Source organism: Coregonus lavaretus (assembly GCF_964263955.1).
Source record: "Coregonus lavaretus genome assembly, chromosome: 10".
NCBI classification, from domain to species: Eukaryota; Metazoa; Chordata; class Actinopteri; order Salmoniformes; family Salmonidae; genus Coregonus; species Coregonus lavaretus.
In genome coordinates this window covers 35284610-35308314 of record NC_139997.1, presented here as the reverse complement: position 1 = coordinate 35308314, position 23705 = coordinate 35284610, and the positions used below count along the sequence as shown (strand labels likewise).

The window sequence follows — 23705 nt, the reverse complement described above, 5'->3', positions numbered from 1 at the left end:
ACGAGGGACTCACACACCCACTTGTCAAAGTGACTGCGAGCTAACTTTTAGCTGTCAAGCTAGTTATTAATTGGCAATAAGTACAACAAGCTAGTTAAATCAGGTATCTGCGTACTTCGGCTTCAATGCATCTGTCTTTTCTTACCTTACACGGAAATGGTAGAGTAGAGGCAACTTTTTCCATAGCCAAGTTCCTGATACTCGGGGTGAGAGGGCCTCGACAAGTCGGACAACAACTCAGCTTTTGACGACATTGGTTGCAAACTAGATGCCCAGCCTGGCATTGCAGAATCGGCGGCAGAACGTAGTCGAAACAAACCGGGCACTCGAACAAGGCTGTAAGTTCAGCAGATTGTCCAGGTAGCACTGCTGAGGGCAAGGCAACAACAGCGGCAGGTAGAGCCGAGACAGACCCAGCCACAGTTCCTACTCCAGCGGCTGCTGCGGCCGCGGCGGCGACAGCAGCTGCCGCGGCAGCAGCTCCTCCAGAACCTCCGTGCTTTCCTCCTCCTGCTTTCCCGGCACCGAGTCCTCCGCCCCCACCGCCCGCAGAGGACGGGTGGCTCATAGCGATTAGTTCAGTTCAGTTCTTTAGGATAAACCCAGCGCGAAGTTTGAAGCCCAGAACCCTGTTTACGCACTATTTGGGGTGGCAGACTCGGCTCCAAAAAATCTACAAGCCCACGGGGACAGAACATGGCGGCCTGTGTTTGACAGAACGCAAGAGGCCCATTGGAGAGCATGGTTTGGACTGACAGCTTCTGCGCCAATTAGAAAGTGAGCCTGGGCGGTTATGTAACGTGCCCTTTCCTCTGCCCAGGCTTTGCTGACGCTTGCCAGATCTTACAACGCCTGAATAGGTATTTTACGTATCAGCTAACCACATCATATGTTATAGCAATCGGTCAGTCGCTGACAGTCGATGACGTGCCACGCAACCATTGGTTGATGCATGCAACGTCTGAGCAGGGGAACGCGACCGTAGTCATGGGGGTAATTGAACGTTGGGATCAGAGGTTTTTATACACTATATTTGTTACTTTACTATCAATGGTTTAAGACATTTAGAACACTGCACAATTTACTGGGCAGTTTGGAAGTACGGAACTCCAAGTTATTAATGTGCAATATCTGATTTTTGTATCATAGTAGCTGGATAAGGTTTGACAGGCCAGTCTCGGACAATTAAAAAAAAGCGCACAAGCCTACTGCTTTGATATTCAAGTGTATATTCCCAATACATTTTACAATTTAGTCATTTAGCAGACGCTCTTATCCAGAGCGATTTACAGTCAATAAAATTATAATCAGATTAGGGAGCCAATAGATTGAAGTCTCCCTCTACTGGCCACTAACTAGAACAAGTCTGAACTATGCCCAAATTGAAGTGTAAAACCCCTATTGTATTCACTCACATCATCTTGCTTTCTTCATTTGAAGTCCCATTATACCAGTTATAATAGGCTAGACAGTTAAGAGCATTGGGTCAGTAACCAAAAGGTCGCTGGTTTAAATCCCTGAGCAGACTAAGTGAAATCTGTCGATGAGCCCTTTGAGCATGGCACTTAACCCTAATTGCTCCTGTAAGTCGCTCTGTATAAGAGCGTCTGCTAAATTACTAATTTATTTTTACTAATTTCTTCACTTCTTTTGTCACAAAGATCTTTTTTATTTGTATGTACAAAAATTAGTGGCAAACAGGCATGACATGACACTACAGTTACTCATTTTACACAATGTGATGGGGGAATTGTAAACTGTCTGGCTAACCCCACAACTACCTTCTACAATATTTACAGCACACTCTTGCTTTCATCTAGCCTACTCTTCCCTGCGTTATCTTCTTATCCATGAGGTCATAATGCATCATAGTCGTCGTCGTCTTCGTGCTTCCTCTTCAGCGATTCGCTGGCCGAGTTCTGTGACACCATGTTGGTGGTGATGAGGATGTTCTTGGAGCCGATCAGGGAGGGATTGATGAGGACGTTTTGAACCGTTGGGGTGGATGGTGTGGCTGTTGGAAAACAAAGACATGATTTACTATGAACATTTTGAATTCACATTTTATTCACTGAATAAATGCTAAGACAATCCCCACAAACTACTGAATTGAAGCTTCCGAGAGACCTGAATTACTCTAATGATGTACAGTGCATTCAGAAAGTATTCATACCCCTTGAATTTTTCCACATTTTGTTGTGTTACAGCCCAAATTCAAATTTGATTAAATAGATGTTTTTTGGTCACACATCTACACACAATACCCCATCATTAAAAAGTCAAAACATGTTTAGAAATTTTAGCAAATTTATTGAAAATGAAATACAGAAATCTCATTTACGTAAGTATTCACACCCCTGAATCAATACATGTTAGAATCACCTTTAATATCTAAGGCACTGCATCGCAGTGCTAGCTGTGCCACTAGAGATCCTGGTTCGAGTCCAGGTTCTGTAGCAGCCGGCCGCAACCGGGAGAACCATGGGGCGGCCCACAAATTGTCCCAGCGTCGTCCAGGTTAGGGGAGGGTTTGGCCGGCAGGGATGTTCTTGTCCCATCGCGCACTAGCGACTCCTATGGCGGGCTGGGCGCAGTGCACGCTGACACGGTCGCCAGGTGTACGGCGTTTCCTCCGACACATTGGTGCGGCTGGCTTCCGGGTTAAGCGGGCATTGTGTCAAGAAGCAGTGCGGCTTGGTTGGGTTGTGTTTCGGAGGACACACAGCTCTCGACCTTCGCCTCTCCCGAGTCCGTACGGGAGTTGCAGCGATGGGACAAGACTAACTACCAATTGGATCCCACGAAAACATTTAAAAAATTCACCTTTAGTAGCGATTACAGCTTTGAGTCTTTCTGGGCAAATCTAAGCGCTTTGCACACCTGGATTGTACAATATCTGCAACTGTAACTAAGCCACTCATGAACATTCAATGTCATCTTGGTAAGCAACTCCAGGGTAGATTTGGCCTTGTGTTTTAGGTTATCGTCCTGCTGAAAGGTGAATTTGTCTCCCAGTGTCTGTTGGAAAGCAGACAACCAGGTTCTGTTTCTTTTTATCCTAAAAAAAACTCCCTAGTCTTTGCCAATGACAAGCATACGTTTAACATGATGCAGCCACCACCATGCTTGAAAATATGAAGAGTGGTACTCCTTGATCTGTTGGATTTGCCCCAAACATAACACTTTGTATTCAGGACATAAAGTACATTTCTTTGCCACATTTTTAGCAGTTTTACTTTAGTGCCTTATTGCAAACAGGATGCATGTTTTGTAATATATTTTTATTCTGTACAGGCTTCCTTTTCACTCTGTCATTTAGGTTAGTATTGTGGAGTAACTACAATGTTCTTGATCCATCATCGGTTCTCCTATCAAAGCCATTAAACTCTGTAACTGTTTTAAAATCAACATTGGCCTCACAGTGAAATCCCTGAGTGGTTTCCTTCCTCTCTGTATCTTTGTAGTGACTGGGTGTATTGATACACCATCGAAAGTGTAATTAACTCTATCATGCTCAAAGGGATATTCAATGTCTGCTTTTAAAATTTTGCCCATCTACCAATAGGTGCCCTTCTTTGCGAGGCATTGGAAAACCTCCCTGGTCTTTGTGGTTGAATCTGTGTTTGACATTCACTGCTCAACTGAAGGACATTACAGATAATTGTATGTGTGGGGTTAAGAGACGAGGTAGTCATTCAAAAATCAGTCCATGCAACTTATATGACTTAAGCAAATTTACACTCCTGAACTTTAGGCTTGCCATAACAAATGGGTTGAATACTTATTGACAAGACATTTCAGCTTTTCATTTTTAATTAATTTGTAAAAATTTCCAAAAACATAATTCCACTTGGACATTATGGGGTAGTGTGTAAGACACATCTCTTTAAATTCAGGCTGTAACAACAAAATGTGGAAAAAGTCAAGGGGTGTGAATACTTTCTGAAGGCACTGTAAATACACTGAACAAAAATGTAAAAAGCAACATTTAAAGTGTTGGTCCCATGTTTAATGAGCTGCAATAAAAGATCCCAGAAATGTCCCATACGCACAACAAGCTTATTTCTCTCATTTTGTGCACAACTTTGTCTACATCCCGGTTAGTGAGCATTTCTCCGTTGCCAAGATAATCCATCCACCTGACAGGTGTGGCATATCAAGAAGCTGATTAAACAGCATGATCATTACACAGGTGCACCTTGTGCTGGGGACAATAAAAGGCCACTAAAATGTGCAGTTTTGTCACACAACACAATGCCACAGATGTCTCAAGTTGAGGGAGCGTGCAATTAGCATGCTGACTGCAGGAATGTCCACCAGAGCTGTTGCCAGAGAATTTAATGTACATTTCTCTACCATACATTTCAGAGAATTTGGCAGTACGTCCAACCTGCCTCACAACTGCAGATCACATGTAACCACGCCAGCCCAGGACCTCCACATCCGGTGTCTTCACCTGCAGGATCTTCTGAGACCAGCCACCCGGACAGCTGATGAAACTGGGTTTGCACAACTGAAAAATGTCTGCACAAACTGTCAGAAACTTCCTCAGGGAAGCTCATCTGCGTGCTCTTTGTCCTCACCAGGGTCTTGACCTGACTGCAGTTCGGCGTCATAACCAACTTCAGTGGGCAAATGCTCACCTTCAATGGCACGCTGGAGAAGTGTATGGATGAATCCCGGTTTCACCTGTAGCGGGCATATGGCAGACAGCGTGTTTGGCGTCGTGTGGGCGAGCGGTTTTGCTGATTTCAACATTGTGAACAGGGTGCCCCATGGTGGCGGTGGGGTTATGGTATGGCATAAGCTACGGACAACGAACACAATTGCATTTTATCGATGGCAATTTGAATGCACAGACATACCATGACGAGATCCTGAGGCCCATTGTCGTGCCATTCATTCGCCGCCATCACCTAATGTTTCAGCATGATAATGTATGGCCCCATGTCGCAAGGACCTGTACACAATTCCTGGAATCTGAAAATGTCCCAGTTCTTCCATGGCCTGCATACACACCAGACATGTCACCCATTGAGCATGTTTGGGATGCTCTGGATCGACAGCATGTTCCAGTTCCCGCCAATATCCAGCAACTTTGCACAGCCATTGAAGAGAAGTGGGACAACATTCCACAGGCCACAATCAACAGCCTGATCAACTCTATGCAAATGAGATGTGTCACGCTGCATGAGGCAAATGGTGGTCACACCAGATACTGACTGGTTTTCTGATCCCCTCCCCTACAAATCCATAGATTTGGGCCAAATTAATTTATTTCAATTAACTGATTTCCTTATATGAATTGTAACTCAGTAAAATCTTTGAAATTGTTGCATGTTGAATTGATGTTTTTGTTTAGTGTACATAGTGTAAACTTAATAGAACTACAGACTCGTTCACCAGCCGTCTGAAACCAGTAGAAATTAAGTATAGTCTCTTACAGGACTTGGAGGCTGCAGTCTGTGAGGATGGGATCTGAACGGTGAAGCGCTGCCCCGACAGAGACATTGGCGTCCCCACTTTGGTCGTGACTGATTGCACTGAGGGAGTGCCTGGAAGAAAGGAGTCAATGTTTTTGTAATGAAACAGAAAATACATCAGATATGGTAGCAACAGGGCTGCACACTAGAAGGCAAACCCACATCCCAATGTCAAATGTACGTGTTTGGGGCAATGTATTAGAAAAGCATGTAATACAATGAAGAGGTATGAGTGAAAAGTTAAGATTGCACTAAATGGTCCCTCACCAAAGGTAGGCGTGCTGGACCTGCTGGATACAGCTCCTACACTGAGACGAGGCACTGTTATTCTCCCAGCAGATAAGGACATCTGCACAGGAGAGGAACAGTCAGAAAGAGTCACAAAAGAGAACAGAATGGAATAGAATACAATAAAGATGAATTGCAAGTGCAGTAAAATCTGCAGATCATTGGTTACCTTTTTCTGTATGGATTTGAGCCTGTAGTTAGGAGCAGTCAGACAGTAACGGTCTGGGGGCAGGCGGGGCCCAGTGTATGGCTTAATCAAAGGCAGAGGGGTCTGGTTCTTCTGCCTAGCTACCTCCAGCAGGAACTACACAAACTCAACATAGTCAGGAGTTAGTATTGATAATTTTTTGAACACCTGAATAGGGAAATAATGATGTCGGTCTTGGCATTGCTACTCAATCTTACATCTCGTGGTGGTGGGGAGGTGAAGGACTGGTCCATTCGACTCTGGATCGCCAGTCTTATGTCGTCAGCATCCACATTGTTCTTCTTGGCATGTGTTGCATAGATTTTGGCATCCTCGATAATGGTTGTCACATATCCTGTAAAATTAAATTAGATTAAATGACTTAATTTTCTTGTAGTGCTCAGTGATTAACCGACATTTCGGTTATTTTTGGGGTTTGAAAAACGTATTAGTTCGTTTTTTTTCTGTGAGTGCAACGTGCAGTTTTATAGAGATAAATCAGATCAAGCCCGATCTGTGCGATGTAGTACGGAGTTGTAGTTTCCAACAGGCCAATATTATAAATAGTTTAGGGCTGAAGCTGTGGTAATGAACTACAATGACCATAATCCATTGCGCGCCTACTTGTCTGGTCTGAGACAGAGAGAAGAGAGGAAAAACAAGTGATCTAGAGGGATAGAGCACTCGGTTCGTGAGGTATCTTCTCTACCTGAAAATACATGTTATAAGATTAATAGTTGGTATTCAGCAGTCATAAAAGTATGCCGTATTTACTTTCAAGAACTACTAAAAGTGACTGTCAGACAGCATAGGCAGCAGCTCTATAGAGATGAGATGATGAAATAATAGTCATCAAATAGGCCTAAAACAAATGTAATACACACAACTGAAATATTTTATTAAAGTAAACTAATGTGAATAAATGATTGTTAATAAGTGATAAGCAGTAATGGGCATCACTACCATCATGGGACTTTTACTAATTGTTTTATTCTGTGTCATTACAGAATTCAACCCACATAATGCATAGTGCATTTAGTGTGTAAAAAACTATCAACACCGAAATCCATGTAAAAAAATAAGAATTTAAAAAAAGCCTAATCCCTCAGCACTATTGTCTTGGTACATTAACATTTGTGTCTTGTAGCTACTAATATGCAATATTGCACACAGAGCATAACTAACAAGAGAGAATTGAACGTTTACTTACTGTAGGTAAATTCCAGCATTTGATTAATCACTCTGGGCTCATACTCTGTTATCCCCATGTCTTTGAGGATTTGAATCATAACCTTTGCAAAGGAAGAATAAGAGAGCATAATAAGATAGAAAAGCAGTATACTGTGTCATCAATGTCAACATCAGCTTTAAAGTCCCTAGGGCAATTCAGACAGCTGACAGGATTTTTATAATGAACTATGTGTTTGTTTTAATTGACTGTGTTTTGTATCTTAAACATGTTCTTAATGTGTATATTGTCTATATTTATTTTTATCTAAACTTACCTGTTGTATGTGCTTATTTTTGTATTGTGCAGGGCTCATTTGTAAAATAGACAGTCTCAATAGGACTTCCTTGATTAAATAAAGGTAAATAAACTGCACTAGCTAGATAGTTAGTTTGTCCTGATAACTTTGCTTCCAAGATGGCGTAGCAGTGCGGTCGTGTATTCTGTTGTGTCCTCGTGTAAATAGCCAGTTTTTTTGTATTTCTTCATATATATTTCTCTATCTCACTTTTCCATCCTTTAACTAAATATACTTTCCTGCAACCCGCCTCACCCAATGTGGAACGGATTCTATTATTTCTTTATACCTTTTATCAAGAACCTCTGGCTGAAACTAGCCAGCTAGCCAGCTACTTGCTATTAGCCACCGTTAGCGGTCTTCACCATTGTCCGTGGCCTGCACTACCTACCAGCCAGCTCTAGCCTGGACAATTATCGGCCAGTCTGCACAGCGTGCTATTGACCCAGAGCATATCGGATTTTCTGCCGGAATCACTGAATCACTGGACCTTAACACCGGATCATCGCAACTAGCTAGCTGCAACCGAATGGCTGTTGTTGTTCTTGGCTAAATCACCCATGTCCTCCCGAGTGGCGCAGTGGTCTAAGGCTCTGCATCGCAGTGCTAGCTGTGCCACTAGAGATCCTGGTTCGAATCCAGGCTCTGTCGTAGTCGGCCGCGACCGGGAGACCCATGGGGTGGCGCACAATTGGCCCAGCGTTGTCCAGGGTAGGGTAGGGAATGGCTGGCAGGGATGTAGCTTAGTCGGTAGAGCATGGCGTTTGCACTCACTAACTGTAAGTCGCTCTGGATAAGAGCGTCTGCTAAATGACTAAAATGTAATGTCCGAAGCGTGCACCAGTTAGCCTTGAGCTAGCCTTGAGCCAGGCCCATCTACCTCTCTGTCAACCGGACAGGACCTCCTAGTGTTGACACGGAGCCCTGCCGATCCATCACGACTGGTCTGCCGACGTAAATTGTCTGATGTGGTTTCAACAGGCTTCCCGTTGCGACGACCACGAAGATCCATCTGCTAGCCCCAGCCCGCTAGCACACGCAATCAAACAGCCGTGCCTCCTGCTCGCCTGTGCTGTAGCAGCCACCGAACTGCTCCCGGACTCACCTATTGCTGTTCACTGGACCTTATGATCACTCAGCTACACAGCTGATGCCTGCTGGATGTTCCTTTACACGGTACCCCATCCTGTTTAGCCTCAGCCCAAACTTCCGTCGCCATTACCAGTTGTTGTCTTAGCCCTCTCGAATAACACCTGTGATTGCGTTATGCCTCTCTCCCATGTCAATATGCCTTGCCTATTGCTGTTTGGGTTAGTTCTTATTGTACTATTTCACTGTAGAGCCCCCAGTCCCGCTCAACCTGCCTCAGATAACTACTTTGTCCCACCCCCCATACACGCGGAGACCGGCTCAATCGGTGCCTCCAGTGATGCTATCTCTTTCATCGTTACCCAATGCTTAGGTTTACCTCCACTGTACTCATATCCTTCCATATCCTTGTCTGTACATAATGCCCTGAATATTCTACAACGCCCGGAAATCTGCCCCTTTTATTCTCTGTACCCAACGCACTAGAAGACCAGTTCTTAAAGCCTTTAGCCGTATCCTTATTCTATTCCTCCTCTGTTCCTCTGGTGATGTAGAGGTTAACCCCTGTAGCCCCCATTATCACTCCTACTCCCCAGGCGCTATCATTTGTTGACTTCTGTAACCATAAAAGCTTTGGTTTCTTGCATGTTAACACCAGAAGTCTCCTCCCTAAGTTTTAGTTATTCACTGCGTTAGCACACTCTGCCAACCCTGATGTTCTAGCAGTGTCTGAATCCTGGCTTAGGAAGGCCACCAAAAATTCAGAAATGTCCATCCCGAACTACAACATTTTCCGTCTAGATAGAACTGCCAAAGGGGGCAGAGGTGCAATCTACTGTAGAGATAGCCTGCAGAGCTCTATCATACTATCCAGGTCTGTGCCCAAACAGTTTGAGATTCTACTTCTAAAAATCCACCTTTCCAGAAATAAGTCTCTCACTGTTGCCGCTTGCTACAGAACCCCCTCAGCCCCCAGTTGTGCCCTGGACACCATATGTGAATTGCTTGCCCCCCATCTATCCTCAGAGTTCGTACTGCTTGGTGACCTAAACTGGGATATGCTTAACACCCCAGCAGTCCTACAATCTAAACTAGATGCCCTCAATCTCACACAAATTATCAAGGAACCTACCAGGTACAACCCTAAATCCGTAAACATGGGCACCCTCATAGATATCATCCTGACTAATTTACCCTCTAAATACACCTCCGCTGTCTACAACCAGGATCTCAGCGATCACTGCCTCATTGCCTGCATCCGTAATGGGTTCGCGGTCAAACGACCATCCCTCATCACTGTCAAACGCTCCCTAAAACACTTCAGCAAGCAGGCCTTTCTAATTGACCTGGCCCGGGTATCCTGGATGGATATTGACCTCATTCTGTCAGAGGAGGATGCCTGGATGTTCTTTAAAAGTGCTTTCCTCTGCATCTTAAATAAGCATGCCCCATTCAAAAAATGCAGAACTAAGAACATATATAGCCCCTGGTTCACCCCAGACTTGACTGCCCTTGACCAGCACAAAAACATCCTGTGGCGTACTGCATTAGCATCGAACAGCCCCCACGATATGCAACTTTTCAGGGAAGTCAGGAACCAATATACACAATCAATTAGGAAAGCAAAGGTTAGCTTTTTCGAACAGCCCCCCCCCCCCCCCCCCGCTTCTCCTTCACCCAAATTCAGATAGCTGATGTTCTGAAAGAGCTGCAACATCTGGACCCCTACAAATCAGCTGGGCTAGACAATCTGGACCCTTTCTTTCTAAAATTAGCCGCCGAAATTGTCGCAAACCCTATTACTAGCCTGTTCAATCTCTCTTTCATATCGTCTTAGATCCCCAGAGATTGGAAAGCTGCCGCGGTCTTCCCCCTCTTCAAAGGGGGTGACACTCTAGATCCAAACTGTTACAGACCTATATCCATCCTGCTCTGCCTTTCGAAAGTATTTGAAAGCCAAGTTAACAAACAGATCACCGACCATTTCGAATCCCACCGTACCTTCTCCGCTATGCAATCTGGTTTCCGATCTGGTCATGGGTGCACCTCAGCCACGCTCAAGGTCCTAAACTATATAATAACAGCGATCGATAAAAGACAGTACTGTGCAGCCGTCTTCATCGACCTGGCCAAGGCTTTTGACTCTGTCAATCACCGCATTCTTATTGGCAGACTAAATAGCCTTGGTTTCACAAATGACTGCCTCGCCTGGTTCACCAACTACTTCTCAGATAGAGTTCAATGTGTCAAATCGGAGGGCCTGTTGTCTGGACCTCTGGCAGTCTCTATGGGGGTGCCACAGGGTTCAATTCTCAGGCCGACTCTATTCTCTGTGTATATCAATGATGTCGCTCTTGCTGCTGGGGACTCTCAGATCTACCTCTACGCAGACGACACCATTTTGTATACATCTGGCCCTTCATTGGACACTGTTAACAATCCTCCAAACGAGCTTCAATGCCATACAACATTCCTTCCGTAGCCTCCAACTGCTCTTAAATGCTAGTAAAACTAAATGCATGCTCTTCAATCGAACGCTGCTTGCACCCACCCGCCCGACTAGAATCACTACTCTCGACGGGTCTGACTTAAAATATGTGGACAACTACAAATACCTAGGTGTCTGGTTAGACCGTAAACTCTCCTTCCAGACTCACATTAAGCCTCTCCAATCCAAAGTTAAATCTAGAATCGGCTTCCTATTTCGCAACAAAGCCTCCTTCACTCATGCTGCTAAACATGCCCTCGTAAAACTGACTATCCTACCGATCGTTTTACATTACATTAGTCATTTAGCAGACGCTCTTATCCAGAGCGACTTACAGTTAGTGAGTGCATAAATTTTTTTTTGTCATACTTTTTTCATACTGAGAATCGAACCCACAACCCTGGTGTTTCAAGCTCCATGCTCTACCAACTGAGCTACACGGGACTACATCCTTGACTTCAGCGATGTCATTTACAAAATAGCTTCCAACACTACTCAGCAAATTGGATGTAGTCTATCACAGTGCCATCCGTTTTGTCACCAAAGCCCCATATACTACCCACCATTGTGACCTGTACGCTCTCGTTGGCTGGCCCTCACTACATACTCGTTGCCAAACCCACTGGCTCTAGGTCATCTATAAATCACTTCTAGGCAAATCCTGCCTTATCTTAGCTCATTGGTCACCATCACAACACCCACCCGTAGTATGCGTTCCAGCAGGTATATCTCACTGGTCATCCCCAAAGCCAACACCTCCTTTGGCCTCCATTCCTTCCAGTTCTCTGCTGCAAATGACTGGAACGAACTGCAACAATCTCTGAAGCTGGAGACACTTATCTCCCTCACTAACTTTAAGCATCAGTTGTCAGAGCAGCTTACCGATCACTGCACCTGTACACAGCCCATCTGTAATTAGTCCACCCAACTACCTCATCCTTATATTGTTATTTACATAGTTATTTATTTTGCTCACTTGCACCCCAGTATCTCTATTTGCACATCAACTTCTGCACATCTATCACTCCAGTGTTAATACTAAATGTAATTATTTTGCACTATGGCCAATTTATTGCCTTACCTCCATAACTTACTACATTTGCACACACTGTATATATATTTTCTATTGTGTTATTGACTGTACGTTTTGTTTATTCCATATGTAACTCTGTGTTGTTGTTGTTTTTAATCGCACTGCTTTGCTTTTATCTTGGCCATGTCGCAGTTGTAAATGAGAACTTGTTCTCAACTGGCTTACCTGGTTAAATAAAGGTTAAATACAACAAATAAAAAATAACAAGTTAACGTTAACTAGCTAGTTACCATTTCCAGCAATACAATAGGCAAGTAGATGCATTATGCAAAAGCATCCAAATAGAATGATATGGAGTTATATTTCTGGACAGCACCCTCTACAAATGCACTTTGAAAAATAAATACTTCTGTTCTAGTTCTAACGTTAGCTAGCTTAAAGAGAAATAACTGGCTAGCTACCTAGCTTGCAAGCTAACGTTACCTAGCGAGATTTTGAGCTGACAATCCAGCAAAAATCTACTTAGAAACTTCAGACAAAGCCACAATAGATATTTAACTAAACACCCATCAACACTGTGAACGATTGAGACTATGACATTTCACAAATCTTAACTAGGCGGTTAATTCCTACCTGTGCATCTTTAGGAACAGTTTTCGGAGAAGCCATTTTAACGTTTGCTCCTTTCCCGCGCATCCACTTCCGCACTAAGCTTCTTCTTCTTCTTCGATGAGATTTAACGGCGGTTGGCATCTAATAAATGCTGCATTACCGCCACCTACTAGACTGGAGTATAACTCCCTTATACTTCGCTTTAAAAAAATTAATAATAGTACCAATAATAATAATACTAATACCCTACCACCTAACACTACACTCACAAAACATCAACAAATTATAATAAATATCATACTCCACTATTTAAATCTATTTAGACCTACTTCAGGCCAACAGCCTGAAAGGATGGGACACCGCCACTTAACACACCCTGTAACTCTGATGTCAAGTCTCGCACACCACAACCTCTATTTTCTGCGACTTACGTTCCATCCCTGCAGTACAGTTGATAACCATTGCTATAAATGCCAAAAATCCAATCTTACTGAAACATGTATATCACTTGTTGGTTTATCCCTCTGTACTTGGTACAGATCTACTACTCACACCATTCCTCTCAGGATCCCTCCCCCTTGACCCATCTTTCTCTACTTTCTTCATTGCCTCAGCATATGACTTCTGCACTACTCTAACCCTGGAAACCTCAACCTGCTTCTCACACCGGACATTTCGGATCCCCAACCCCATGGGCACCCCTACAATTAACACATACCACTACTTTCCCCAATGCTACACATTCCTTTGTCTCATGCCCTTCTGCACACTTCTCACACCTAGGAACCTGCTGCCACATGCCCATAAGCTTGACACCTGTAACAACATAATGTACTCAGCACAAAAGCTCGTACAGGATAACTTATATATCCTAACATCACTTTGTCGGGCAAAGACTCAACATCAAACCCAAAAGAACAGACAATGACACTTTTGTTTCTCCACTCATTCCACACTAAGCTCTAGGTTGAAGATGGGATATGTTCCTTCTTCTTCTTTGGTATTATGGCGGTCTGCAAACAGATGTTATAGGTGCACCTACTGTATTGACTGTGTATCAGCCTAGTATTCTGTAGTATGATTTCATTACACTTTGTGAAAGAAGTGCCCTACCAACTAACCCTACAACCATTAAAACCTCACCACTATTCCACTACTTTGGCTCTATCTGATCCTACACCAGGCCAGCAGCCTGACAACACATATCAATCAGCCAGAAGGCAAGGATCCATTCTCTCCAAAAATCTCACTCCCACCTGGCCAAAAATCATCTTTATCAGCATTGGGATGAGGCTCAAACTCGGCTTCACTGCAGTTAATTACATTTTAAATTTTAGTCATTTAGCAGACGCTCTTATCCAGAGCGACTTACAGTTAGTGAGTGCATACATTTTCATACTGGCCCCCCGTGGGAAACGAACCCACAACCCTGGCGTTGCAAGCGCCATGCTCTACCAACTGAGCTACTCTCACCCTCACTCTCGTCATGTTCAATTTTCTTCTGCAGCATTCCATATTTACTCTTAATATATTCCACTTTCTTTTTGTTGTTGTTGCCAACTTTCTTATCGACCTCAAGGTTCCCTTGAGTCCATCTCCAAATCCGACAACCATTCGGGCATAGGCCTACCCGCCATATTGTCCCAAAAACGTGTCCCTTCAGGACAAAAACTTCACAAGACATTTGTTTGCGCTACCTCATGCCTGAGTTCCAAATCACTTCCAACCACAATGGGATATTTTGAACCTAGACTAAGCTAAAATGTGCATAGTCCAGCCTCCCTCTGGTTCACAGCGTTCATGACACCTACACCTACAAAAGCAAACTACAAATTTACTGTGAATGCATTGCTCTAATAAAATATAAAGCTATTCTATGTTGCAAAAATATTAATCAAGCTGTGGTGAATTTGAAAGTGTAATGAATGAAATTTCACTAGGTGGCGCTGTGTAACTTGAGGTTCATTTAGCTGGCCTTCAACAATCATCAAAGAATAATTAACGTGGTTTGTATACAAATGACTGCTAGCTACCTACAAATTGATACCTAGCTTTTTAAAGTACATTTTCTGTCATGTATGTGTGACGAGTCAACGTAGGGATTTTGTTTTGTTGTATTATTAAGTAAGCAAGCATCCTGTAGGAAAGCAAAGTTCCACTACATACTCAATCATGACATTTTAATTTACAGCTAGCTAGCTACTGTTTTAATGTGGTAACGTTAAAGACTAGGAGTCACATTCGAGCCAAGTGAGTAGGATGTTCTTTGGCTGCTGGTACGTTTATCTCAACAATAGTGAATCACAACCATTTGAAATGCTGATGTTTGACAGTCTGAGCCCACAGTATGTGTGTTGATGTCAAGGTATTTATACTGTTGGACCTTGCTGCTTTTAGCAACGCTAGTATTTACACTAGCGTTGCTAGGAATTAACGTTAGAAGGCAAAAAAAAAAGTATTGCCCGACAGAAGCCAGAAGTTAAATACAATTCAATTTCAACTTACTCTGCCGATTGTCCGTAGGGTTGGTCCTTATGCAAAAAAATAATAATACATCTAATAGAACATAAATGAAAGACTTTCCAAACGTGGGTCTGTTGTAGACCCAATTCCTCTCCATTTACCTCATGTCAAAATAAAAGTCCTACACGTGCGCAATACCTGCACACACAAAAAAAGTACTTGTGGGGACTTTTATTTTGACATGAGGTAAGCAGCTAGGAACTGACCTTGCTGAGCAACTGCATGACCCACGTTTGGAAATTCTGTTTAATTATACAATCCATTTGATGGATTGTATAATTAAACAGAATAAGGACCAAGCCTAAAGAAAAACAACAGATTAAGTTGAAATTGAATTTGATTTAACTAAAGGCAGACTATTCCGTTTTTTTGCTAGTTTATTACCAGCAATGCTAGTGTGTAAAAACTAGCATTGCTAAAAGCAGCTAAATTGGACCTAGGTTGATGTTAACATGCATTGTTTTCTTATTATTGTTCTCCGGGAAGATGATATCCCAGGCGTGCATCTTGTCCTCCAAAGGAGATCACCTCATCTACAAAGACTGCATCCTCCTCCTACAGGCCTGTGTCACTCCTTAGCACCTTATCTAAAGTTGTTGAGACAGATTCGTTTTTAATCAACTTGAAGGACACCTTCTCAAGAACAAACTACTGAGACTGATACTTGTATTATCCACCTTTTTAACCACATCAAGCAGGAAAGTGAGAAGGGGAACTATACAGGATTGGTCATGTTAGACTTGCAAAAAGCGTTTGACACCGGACCATGATATTCTTCTGATGAAACTGAAATGCATAGGTCTAAATGATATAGCAGTGAATTGGTTTAGGTCTTACCTGACCAACAGAACACAAGGATGTGCTGTTCTGTCAGAGGCCAAACAAATATCCTGTGGAGTACCGCATGGATCAATCTTAGTGCCACTCTTATTCCTTATATACTGTATGTCAATGATATGCCAACTGCAATTAAGTGCAAACTCATGCTTTATACTGATGACTCAGCATTATCAGGGAAGGGTATGGCTTACATAGAGGAGACCTTGAGTAAGGAATTGCATTATTTTAGAGATTGGTTGATTGACAACAAAGTGTTGCTACATTTGGGCAAAACAATTTATTTATCCAAGCATTTGTCTATGGAAGGTTTTCATTTGGACAAGATTGTCTAGCTAAGAGAAACCACTCCACTGCCCTCTTGTGCCACCTATGTTACGTTTGTAATTTATTATAAATGTATTAGTAGGTTTACGGATTAGGTGAGTACAACCCTGTTTTATTCTGTCTACAAGGAAGGCAATGAAAGAGCACATGATTCCTGTAATTTGTTCAATTGCATGCAGCTCAGATTTTTTTTGATAGACAAAGATATAGTAAAGGCTGTTTTCAGACAGGTCAAACTGCCAGCTGTGTGTGTGCAGGCGCACCAGCCATGTGTGTTTGTGTTTGTGCGTGCGTGCGCGGACAAAAGAGATGCCTACGAAGGAGTTCGCTTCTTCTGCAGCATTCGTTGTAAAATATAGCGCTTTGTGGTGGTGCTTCGGTTACTGCTACTGCTGGTCAGGTTGTATTTATTTTTTAAGATATGAATGATGTGCAATGAATAAGTTGTTATTTAAGGTTAGGGATGATGTGCAATGTATTGTGCCACTCTTTTGGTATGTCAATATGAATCTAATGTGGTTGTTTGTAATTTTGTCTTGCCTTTTAATCATTAGATGTTTTATTTGTTTTACCATCGAGGACCACTTGGGAAACGTGTTTTAATTAAGAATTTTAAGTGTTTTCCTCTGGGACTACATTAAACATATTGTTGTATATGTCTTTTACCCAAATAAATTCAATTAACTACATTACCAGTCAAAAGTTTGGACACACCTACTCATTCAAGGGTTTTTCTTTATTATTACTATTTTTTACATTGTAGAATAATAGTGAAGACATCAACACTATGAAATAACACATATGGAATCATGTAGTAACCAAAAAAGTGTTAAACAAATCAAAATATATTTTATATTTGAAATTCTTCAAATAGCCACCCTGTCACGCCCTGGCCGTGAGAGGCCTGTTGTCTTTAGTTGGTTTGGTCAGGGCGTGAGTTTCTATGTTATATTTTCTATGTTTCAGTTCTAGGTTGTGTGTCTATGTTTGGCCGGGTGTCATTCCCAATCAGAGACTTTGTGAGTGAGCCCACTCCCTTGGCTGAGAAGCAACCCCACACATGAATGGTCTCAGGATGCTTTACTGTTGGCATGACACAGGACTGATGGTAGCGCTCACCTTGTCTTCTCCGGACAAGATGTTTTCCGGATGCCCCAATGAATTGGAAAGGGTTTTCATCAGAGAAAATGACTTTACCCCAGTCCTCAGCAGTCCAATCCCTGTACCTTTTGCAGTATATCAGTCTGTCCCTGATGTTTTTCCTGGAGAGAAGTGGCTTTCTTTGCTGCCCTTCTTGACACCAGGCCATCCTCCAAAAGACTTCGCCTCACTGTGCGTGCAGATGCACTCACACCTGCCTGCTGCCATTCTTGAGCAAGCTCTGCACTGGTGGTGCCCCGATCCCGCAGCTGAATCAACTTTAGGAGACGGTCCTGGCGCTTGCTGGACTTTCTTGTGTGCCCTGACGCCTTCTTTGCAACAATTGAACCTCTCTCGTTGAAGTTCTTGATGATCCGATAAATGGTTGATTTAGGTGCAATCTTACTAGCAGCAATATCCTTGCCTATGAAGCCCTTTTTGTGCAAAGCAATGATGACGGCACGTGTTTCCTTGCAGGTAACCATGGTTAACAGAGGACGAACAATGATTTCAAGCACCACCCTCCTTTTAAAGCTTCCAGTCTGTTATTCTAACTCAATCAGCATGACAGAGTGTTCTCCAGCCTTGTCCTCGTCAACACTCTCACCTGTGTTAACGAGAGAATCACTGACATGATGGCAGTTGGTCCTTTTGTGGCAGGGCTGAAATGCAGTGGAAATGTTTTTTGGGGATTAAGTAAATTTTCATGGCAAAGAGGGACTTTGCAATTAATTGCAATTCATCTGATCACTCTTCATGACATTCTGGAGTATATGCAAATTGCCATCATCAAAACTGAGGCAGCAGACTTTGTGAAAATTTGTATTTGTGTCATTCTCAAAACTTTTGACCATGACTGTATATATACAGTATATGTGTGATTGGATGTATAGACAACATGAACAGTATATGGATAGAATATCTAGTATATCTGAAGAATAGTATATGTACAGCAATAGTTAAATAGGATAGGCCTTGACTAGAATACAGTATATATATATGAAGTGGGTAAAACAGTATGTAAACATTATTAATGTGGCCAGTGTTCCATGACTATGGACAGCAGCCTCTAAGGTGGTAGAGTACCTGGGTGGTAGCCGGGTAGTGACTAAAGTTCAGGGCAGGGTACTGGGCGGAGGCCGGCTAGTGGTGACTATTTAATAGTCTGATGGCCTTGAGATAGAAGCTGTTTTTCAGTCTCTCGGTCCCAGCTTTGATGTACCTGTACTGACCTCGCCTTCTGGATGGTAGCGGTGTGAACAGGCTGTGGTTTGGGTGGCTGAGGTCCTTGATGATCTTCTTGGCCTTCCTCAAATCAAATCTTATTTGTCACATTCACGTGTTTAGCAGATGTTATTGCGGGTGTAGCGAAATGCTTGTGCTTCTAGCTCCGACAGTGCAGTAAGCTCTAACAAGTAATATCTAACAATTTCACAACATATACCCAATACACACAAATCTAAGTAAGGAATGGAATTTAAGAATATATACATAGACGGACAAGCAATGACAGAGCGGCATGGACTAAGATACAGTAGAATATTATAGAATACAGTATATACATATGAGATGAGTAATGCAAGATATGTAAACATTATTAAAGTGACTAGTGTTCCATTTCTTAAAGTGGCCAGTGATTTCAATAGGCAGCAGCAGCCTCTAATGTGCTAGTGATGACTATTTAATAGTCTGATGGCCTTGAGATAGAAGCTGTTTTTCATTCTCTCGGTCCCAGCTTTGATGCACCTGTACTGACCTCGCCTTCTGGATGATAGCAGGGTGAACAGGCAGTGGCTCGGGTGGTTGATGTCCTTGATGATCTTTTTGGCCTTCCTGTGACATCGGGTGCTGTAGGTGTCCTGGAGGGCGAATAATTTACCCCCGGTAATGCGTTCGGCAGAACGCACCACCCTCTGAAGAGCCCTGCGGTTGCGGGCAGTGCAGTTGCTGTACCAGGCGGTGATACAGCCTGACAGGATGCTCTCAATTGTGCATCTGTAAAAGTTTGTGAGGGTTTTAGGTGCCAAGCCAAATTTCTTCAGCCTCCTGAGGTTGAAGAGGCTCTGTTGCGCCTCCTTTGACACTGGGTGCTGTAGATGTCCTGGAGGGCAGGCAGTGTGCCCCTGGTGATGCGTTGGGCAGATTGCACCACCATCTGGAGAGCCCTGCGGTTGTGGATGGTGCAGTTGCCGTACCAGGCGGTGATTCAGCACGACAGGATGCTGTCAATGGTGCATCTGTAAAAGTTTGTGAGGGTCTTAGGGCCGAAGCCAGATTTCTTCAGCCTCCTGAGGTTGAAGAGGTGCTGTTGCGCCTTCTTCACCACACTGTCTGTGTGGCTGGACCATTTTAAGATTGTCAATTATGTGTACGCCGAGGAACTTGTGGATGGGGGCGTGCTCCCTCTGCTCTTTCCTGAAGTCCACGATCAGCTCCTTCATTTTGTTGATGTTGAGGGAGAGGTTATTTTCCTGGCACCACTCCGCCAGGGCCCTCACCTCCTCCCTGTAGGCTGTCTCGTCGTCGTTGGTAATCAGGCCTACCACTGTTGTGTTGTCAGCAAACCTGATGATTGCATTGGAGATGTGCGTGGCCACGCAGTCATGGGTGAACAGCAGTGGAGGCTGCTGAGCGGAGGACGGCTCTTAATAATGGCTGGAATGGAGTAAATGGAATGGTATCAAACATGTTTGATACCATTTAATTCACTCCATTCCAGCCATTATTATGAGCCGTCCTCCCCTCAGCAGCCTCCACTGGTGAACAGGGAGTACAGGAGGGGGCTGAGCACGCACCCTTGCGGGGCACCTGTGTTGAGGATCAGCGTAGTGGAGGTGTTGTTGCCTAACTTCACCCCATGGGGGGCAGCCCGTCAAGAAGTCCAGGACCCAGTTGAACAGGGCGGCGGTTCGGACCCAGGGCCCTAAGCTTAATGATGAGCTTGGAGGGTACTATGGTGTTGAAGACTGAGCTGTAGTCAACAGCATTCTTACATAGTTATTCCTCTTGTCCAGATGGGATAGGGCAATGTGCAGTGCGGTGGCGATTGCGTCATCCGTGGATCTATTGGGGCGGTATGCAAATTGCAGTGGGTCTAGGATGTCAGGTAAGGTGGAGGTGATATGATCCTTAACTAGCCTCTCAAACCACTTCATGATGACAGAAGGGAGTGCCACGGGGCAATAGTCATTTAGTTCAGTTACCGATAACATGGTGGAGCCATGCATGTGATCAGTATCTCCTCCTTAACCTATACTTCCTTTCTGTCCGTTCCATTTCTCTCTCTGTCCCTAGACATTTAAATTGGATACTTACGTTTTAAAGTGTACCAGGACAGAAATATAATTTTGGGTTTTATATTTCTATAAGGATATACTGTAAGGATGATATATTTATAAATGGTCATTAACTGATTAAATTCCCTCACTGTTCTCCAGGGAGTCCTGATGAAGGCAGACATTGAGGGAGAGATCAGAGTGAAGTGTTACATGCCAAGCTGCTCAGGTGAGCTTTCTTCTTTAAAGTCTTAATTTTGAATGATGTGCTGTCAGAGGCAAGTACAACCTTAAATAGGTTCTGAATCTTCCATGCCTAACCATTTTACATTCTCAAATTCTCCTTTCTCCTCACTTTCTCCCCCTTTCCTCCTCTTCTCTGAAAACGAACTGTTATTGGCAGAGAGGTTTGGAACTCTTTCTTATTGGTTTATTAAATAATTTACTGCTTGGTGATGTCAACAGGCAGGCCAAAACTCCATCCCATCAAAACAGGCTGAAATTACAGGAGGTCATTTCAAACAGCTCTTACACTAAAAGGGCGTTATCATCATTTTCACAATTTCACAGTATTGTTCCAACCTCAGTGTGGAGATGTATATAAAACTCAGGAAAATCACGTTTGACTGCACTGGGCCTTTAAAACATATCATTCCCTGCCACAGCATTAATTGTCATAATGGATGTTATTGACCTTTAGTTGTACTCTCAACCTTATTGTGGAAGAGCACAGTCACATCTCCCACTGACATCAAGGCATTACACACAAGTCTGTGTTATCTGCTCTTTCCTCTCTGCTCTCAGGCTATGGGGCAGCTGTTCATGTGGATGAGTGCAGCTTCCACCAGGCTGTCAGGCTGGATGAGTTTGACACCTACAGAATCCTGAAATTGTGTCCCAGCCAAGGAGAGGTGCTCATGGAATTCACTCAATCACACACACACACACTACACCAAGACTTGTATCTCACTGTTACATAAACAAATGTATTCTCTCTCAAAGTTTTTCACACACACTTTTTCGCTCTCTAGCAAATAGTGATGACCTGCCCACAGTCCCTCCATTCCGTATTTTCCCTTCTATAGAGAGGGACAGTGGTGGCAGGTACAGAACCCCTCATCATTCAGAACACTGTTCATTCCTTTTGGGTAGAGAACCCTTTACCAGAACCATCTCATATGGTATAACACACAGATTTCACTTCCTCTTACTAATGATGACAACTGTCATTTTAACTTCCCCATTTTACTAACTTGAGTGTTGGGAAATCAAGTCTTTAAACATCCCAACCACCACCCTCAACACACACTTGCTCTTTCCTGTAGGTTATTGATGTACTTGAAGCTGCGGTGTGACCTGCCCCCAAAGAGGTCAGTCCTCCAATAACAGGGAATGCTGATATGCATGTACATTATGTTGAGAATGTAGAGTTTGCATGTAGCATATGTGGTAGTCATTGAACACTTGATAATACTTTATGATGTACTTTATAATAGTTAAATGTAGTCTGTCAGTGTGATTATCCTTGCCTTCTCTGATTGGACTGCAACGTAGGTCACTCTTTGTCAAGGAAGCAATCTCTTCTCTTTTACAGCGCTGCTATTAATGTTTATATTACAATACCGGTCCCCAAGGGCTCGCTTAGGTGAGGAGAAACTCCTTTCTCTATCTCATGTTCCCTCCATCCTTCTCCCGGTCTCTCACCATGTGTACCCCCTCAGTACATAACAACCTCCCGCTCCTCGCTCTCTCCATCTCTTCTCACCCTCTTTGTTTTCCAGTCTCTCTCAGGAGTTGAGAAGCCCGGACCAGAGTGCTGAACTGCAGCCAAAAAACAAGGCTGTTCACTGGGAGAATCTCACTTCCCAGGGGGTGCCCAGCTCTCCGCCCTGTTCAAGGTGACTAAACATTATCAGCACAATAGCAGATAGCAGGTACTGGTAGTGTGAGGGTATAATAGGTCAGTTTCAGTGACGCTGATGTCAGGAAATCAGGAATGTCTTATCATTGAGGAAGAATCATATCTCTGCATACTTGTTTGCTATAGATCAGATAGATTGTAGATCAGATCGTTAGCTATAGATCAGGTTCTCAAAAGCCATTAGCCATTTGCAGGTCGCATAGAGCAATGAGGCATATGCAGACAGCATTATATGATTAACATACTTCAGTGGAAACTTAGCAAGTGCAAAATAATCCTGTTGTTCAAGGTACATTATTTGACCCTAATAGACATGTAATAGATAGACAACTATGCAAATGATTGACCAACATGCTGAGCACTTCCTCTCTCCCTGTACATTCAGCTGGAGGTCCCTGGCCTTAGCTCTGCCTCATTACAGGAAGTAGGACCAGTCAGTCTGAGCTTTGAGCTGCTTAAGTACACCTGCACAGGACTGCAAATTAGATTCCTCCGCCTGTCCCCGATACAGCCTGGACCATTGTAATGCTGGGTCCGCTACGTGACCCATTCAGACGCATATACCATCCGTATCTGATACGGACATACAGCGCACACAGACACAACATTGATCACTCAGACTCTGGTCTACTCTCAATATGGATGTGAACCCTGATCTTGACTGCCTGAAAAAGTGAAGGGACTTTTGTATGACATGTTTATTCTGTGTATTGGAGTGACCCAATACAAATGCATCTACTACACCAAAAAGCTACCCCTACATTATAGTATTGTCATTATATTATGTCATATGGGAAATAATGCAGGAAAATCTATGAATATGAGTAGAAACATTCAGCACTCCTCCTGTAATGTATATAGTTGTCACCTGCATTGCACTTCTCTACAGAATGTTCATATAGGAAAGTAGTGTAGAACAGACGTTAAACTATATTGTAAAAAAGGGAGTTCTGTTTGCAACGCTCTGAACGTTGCA

At 43.3% G+C, this 23705-nt stretch overlaps 2 protein-coding genes and 1 pseudogene across 4 annotated transcripts in view; 1 reads left to right on the top strand and 2 right to left on the bottom strand.

The window, feature by feature from the left end:
* Positions 1-702, bottom strand: part of LOC311136232 (E3 ubiquitin-protein ligase Siah2-like) — a 33264-nt gene extending 32562 nt beyond the window's left edge. The window contains exon 1 of the mRNA XM_084170358.1: positions 146-702. Coding sequence (XP_084026484.1) covers positions 146-568 — 423 coding nt within the window. The 5' untranslated portion in view covers positions 569-702. The remainder of the gene's footprint in view (positions 1-145) is intronic.
* A 949-nt stretch (positions 703-1651) lies between these two features.
* Positions 1652-15315, bottom strand: LOC311136124 (transcription initiation factor TFIID subunit 9-like). 2 transcript variants are annotated; one of them, XM_084170209.1, is made up of 7 exons: positions 15212-15315; positions 7169-7250; positions 6177-6313; positions 5941-6075; positions 5751-5832; positions 5445-5555; positions 1652-2014 (listed from the first exon to the last, which is right to left on the bottom strand). In XM_084170209.1, exons 2-7 carry the CDS (start codon positions 7245-7247, stop codon positions 1857-1859), a joined length of 702 nt encoding a protein of 233 aa, XP_084026335.1. In that variant the 5' UTR covers positions 7248-7250; positions 15212-15315; the 3' UTR covers positions 1652-1856. The 2 variants fall into 2 exon arrangements, with proteins under 2 accessions (XP_084026335.1, XP_084026334.1); XM_084170208.1 differs by lacking the exon at positions 15212-15315 and adding an exon at positions 12728-12797.
* A 400-nt stretch (positions 15316-15715) lies between these two features.
* Positions 15716-23306, top strand: LOC311136303 (AP-4 complex subunit mu-1-like; annotated as a pseudogene). The gene is made up of 8 exons: positions 15716-15796; positions 20971-21037; positions 21565-21769; positions 21847-21912; positions 22134-22178; positions 22403-22453; positions 22590-22706; positions 23115-23306. The product of its transcript is annotated as an AP-4 complex subunit mu-1-like (transcript).
* Positions 23307-23705: the final 399 nt, after the last annotated feature.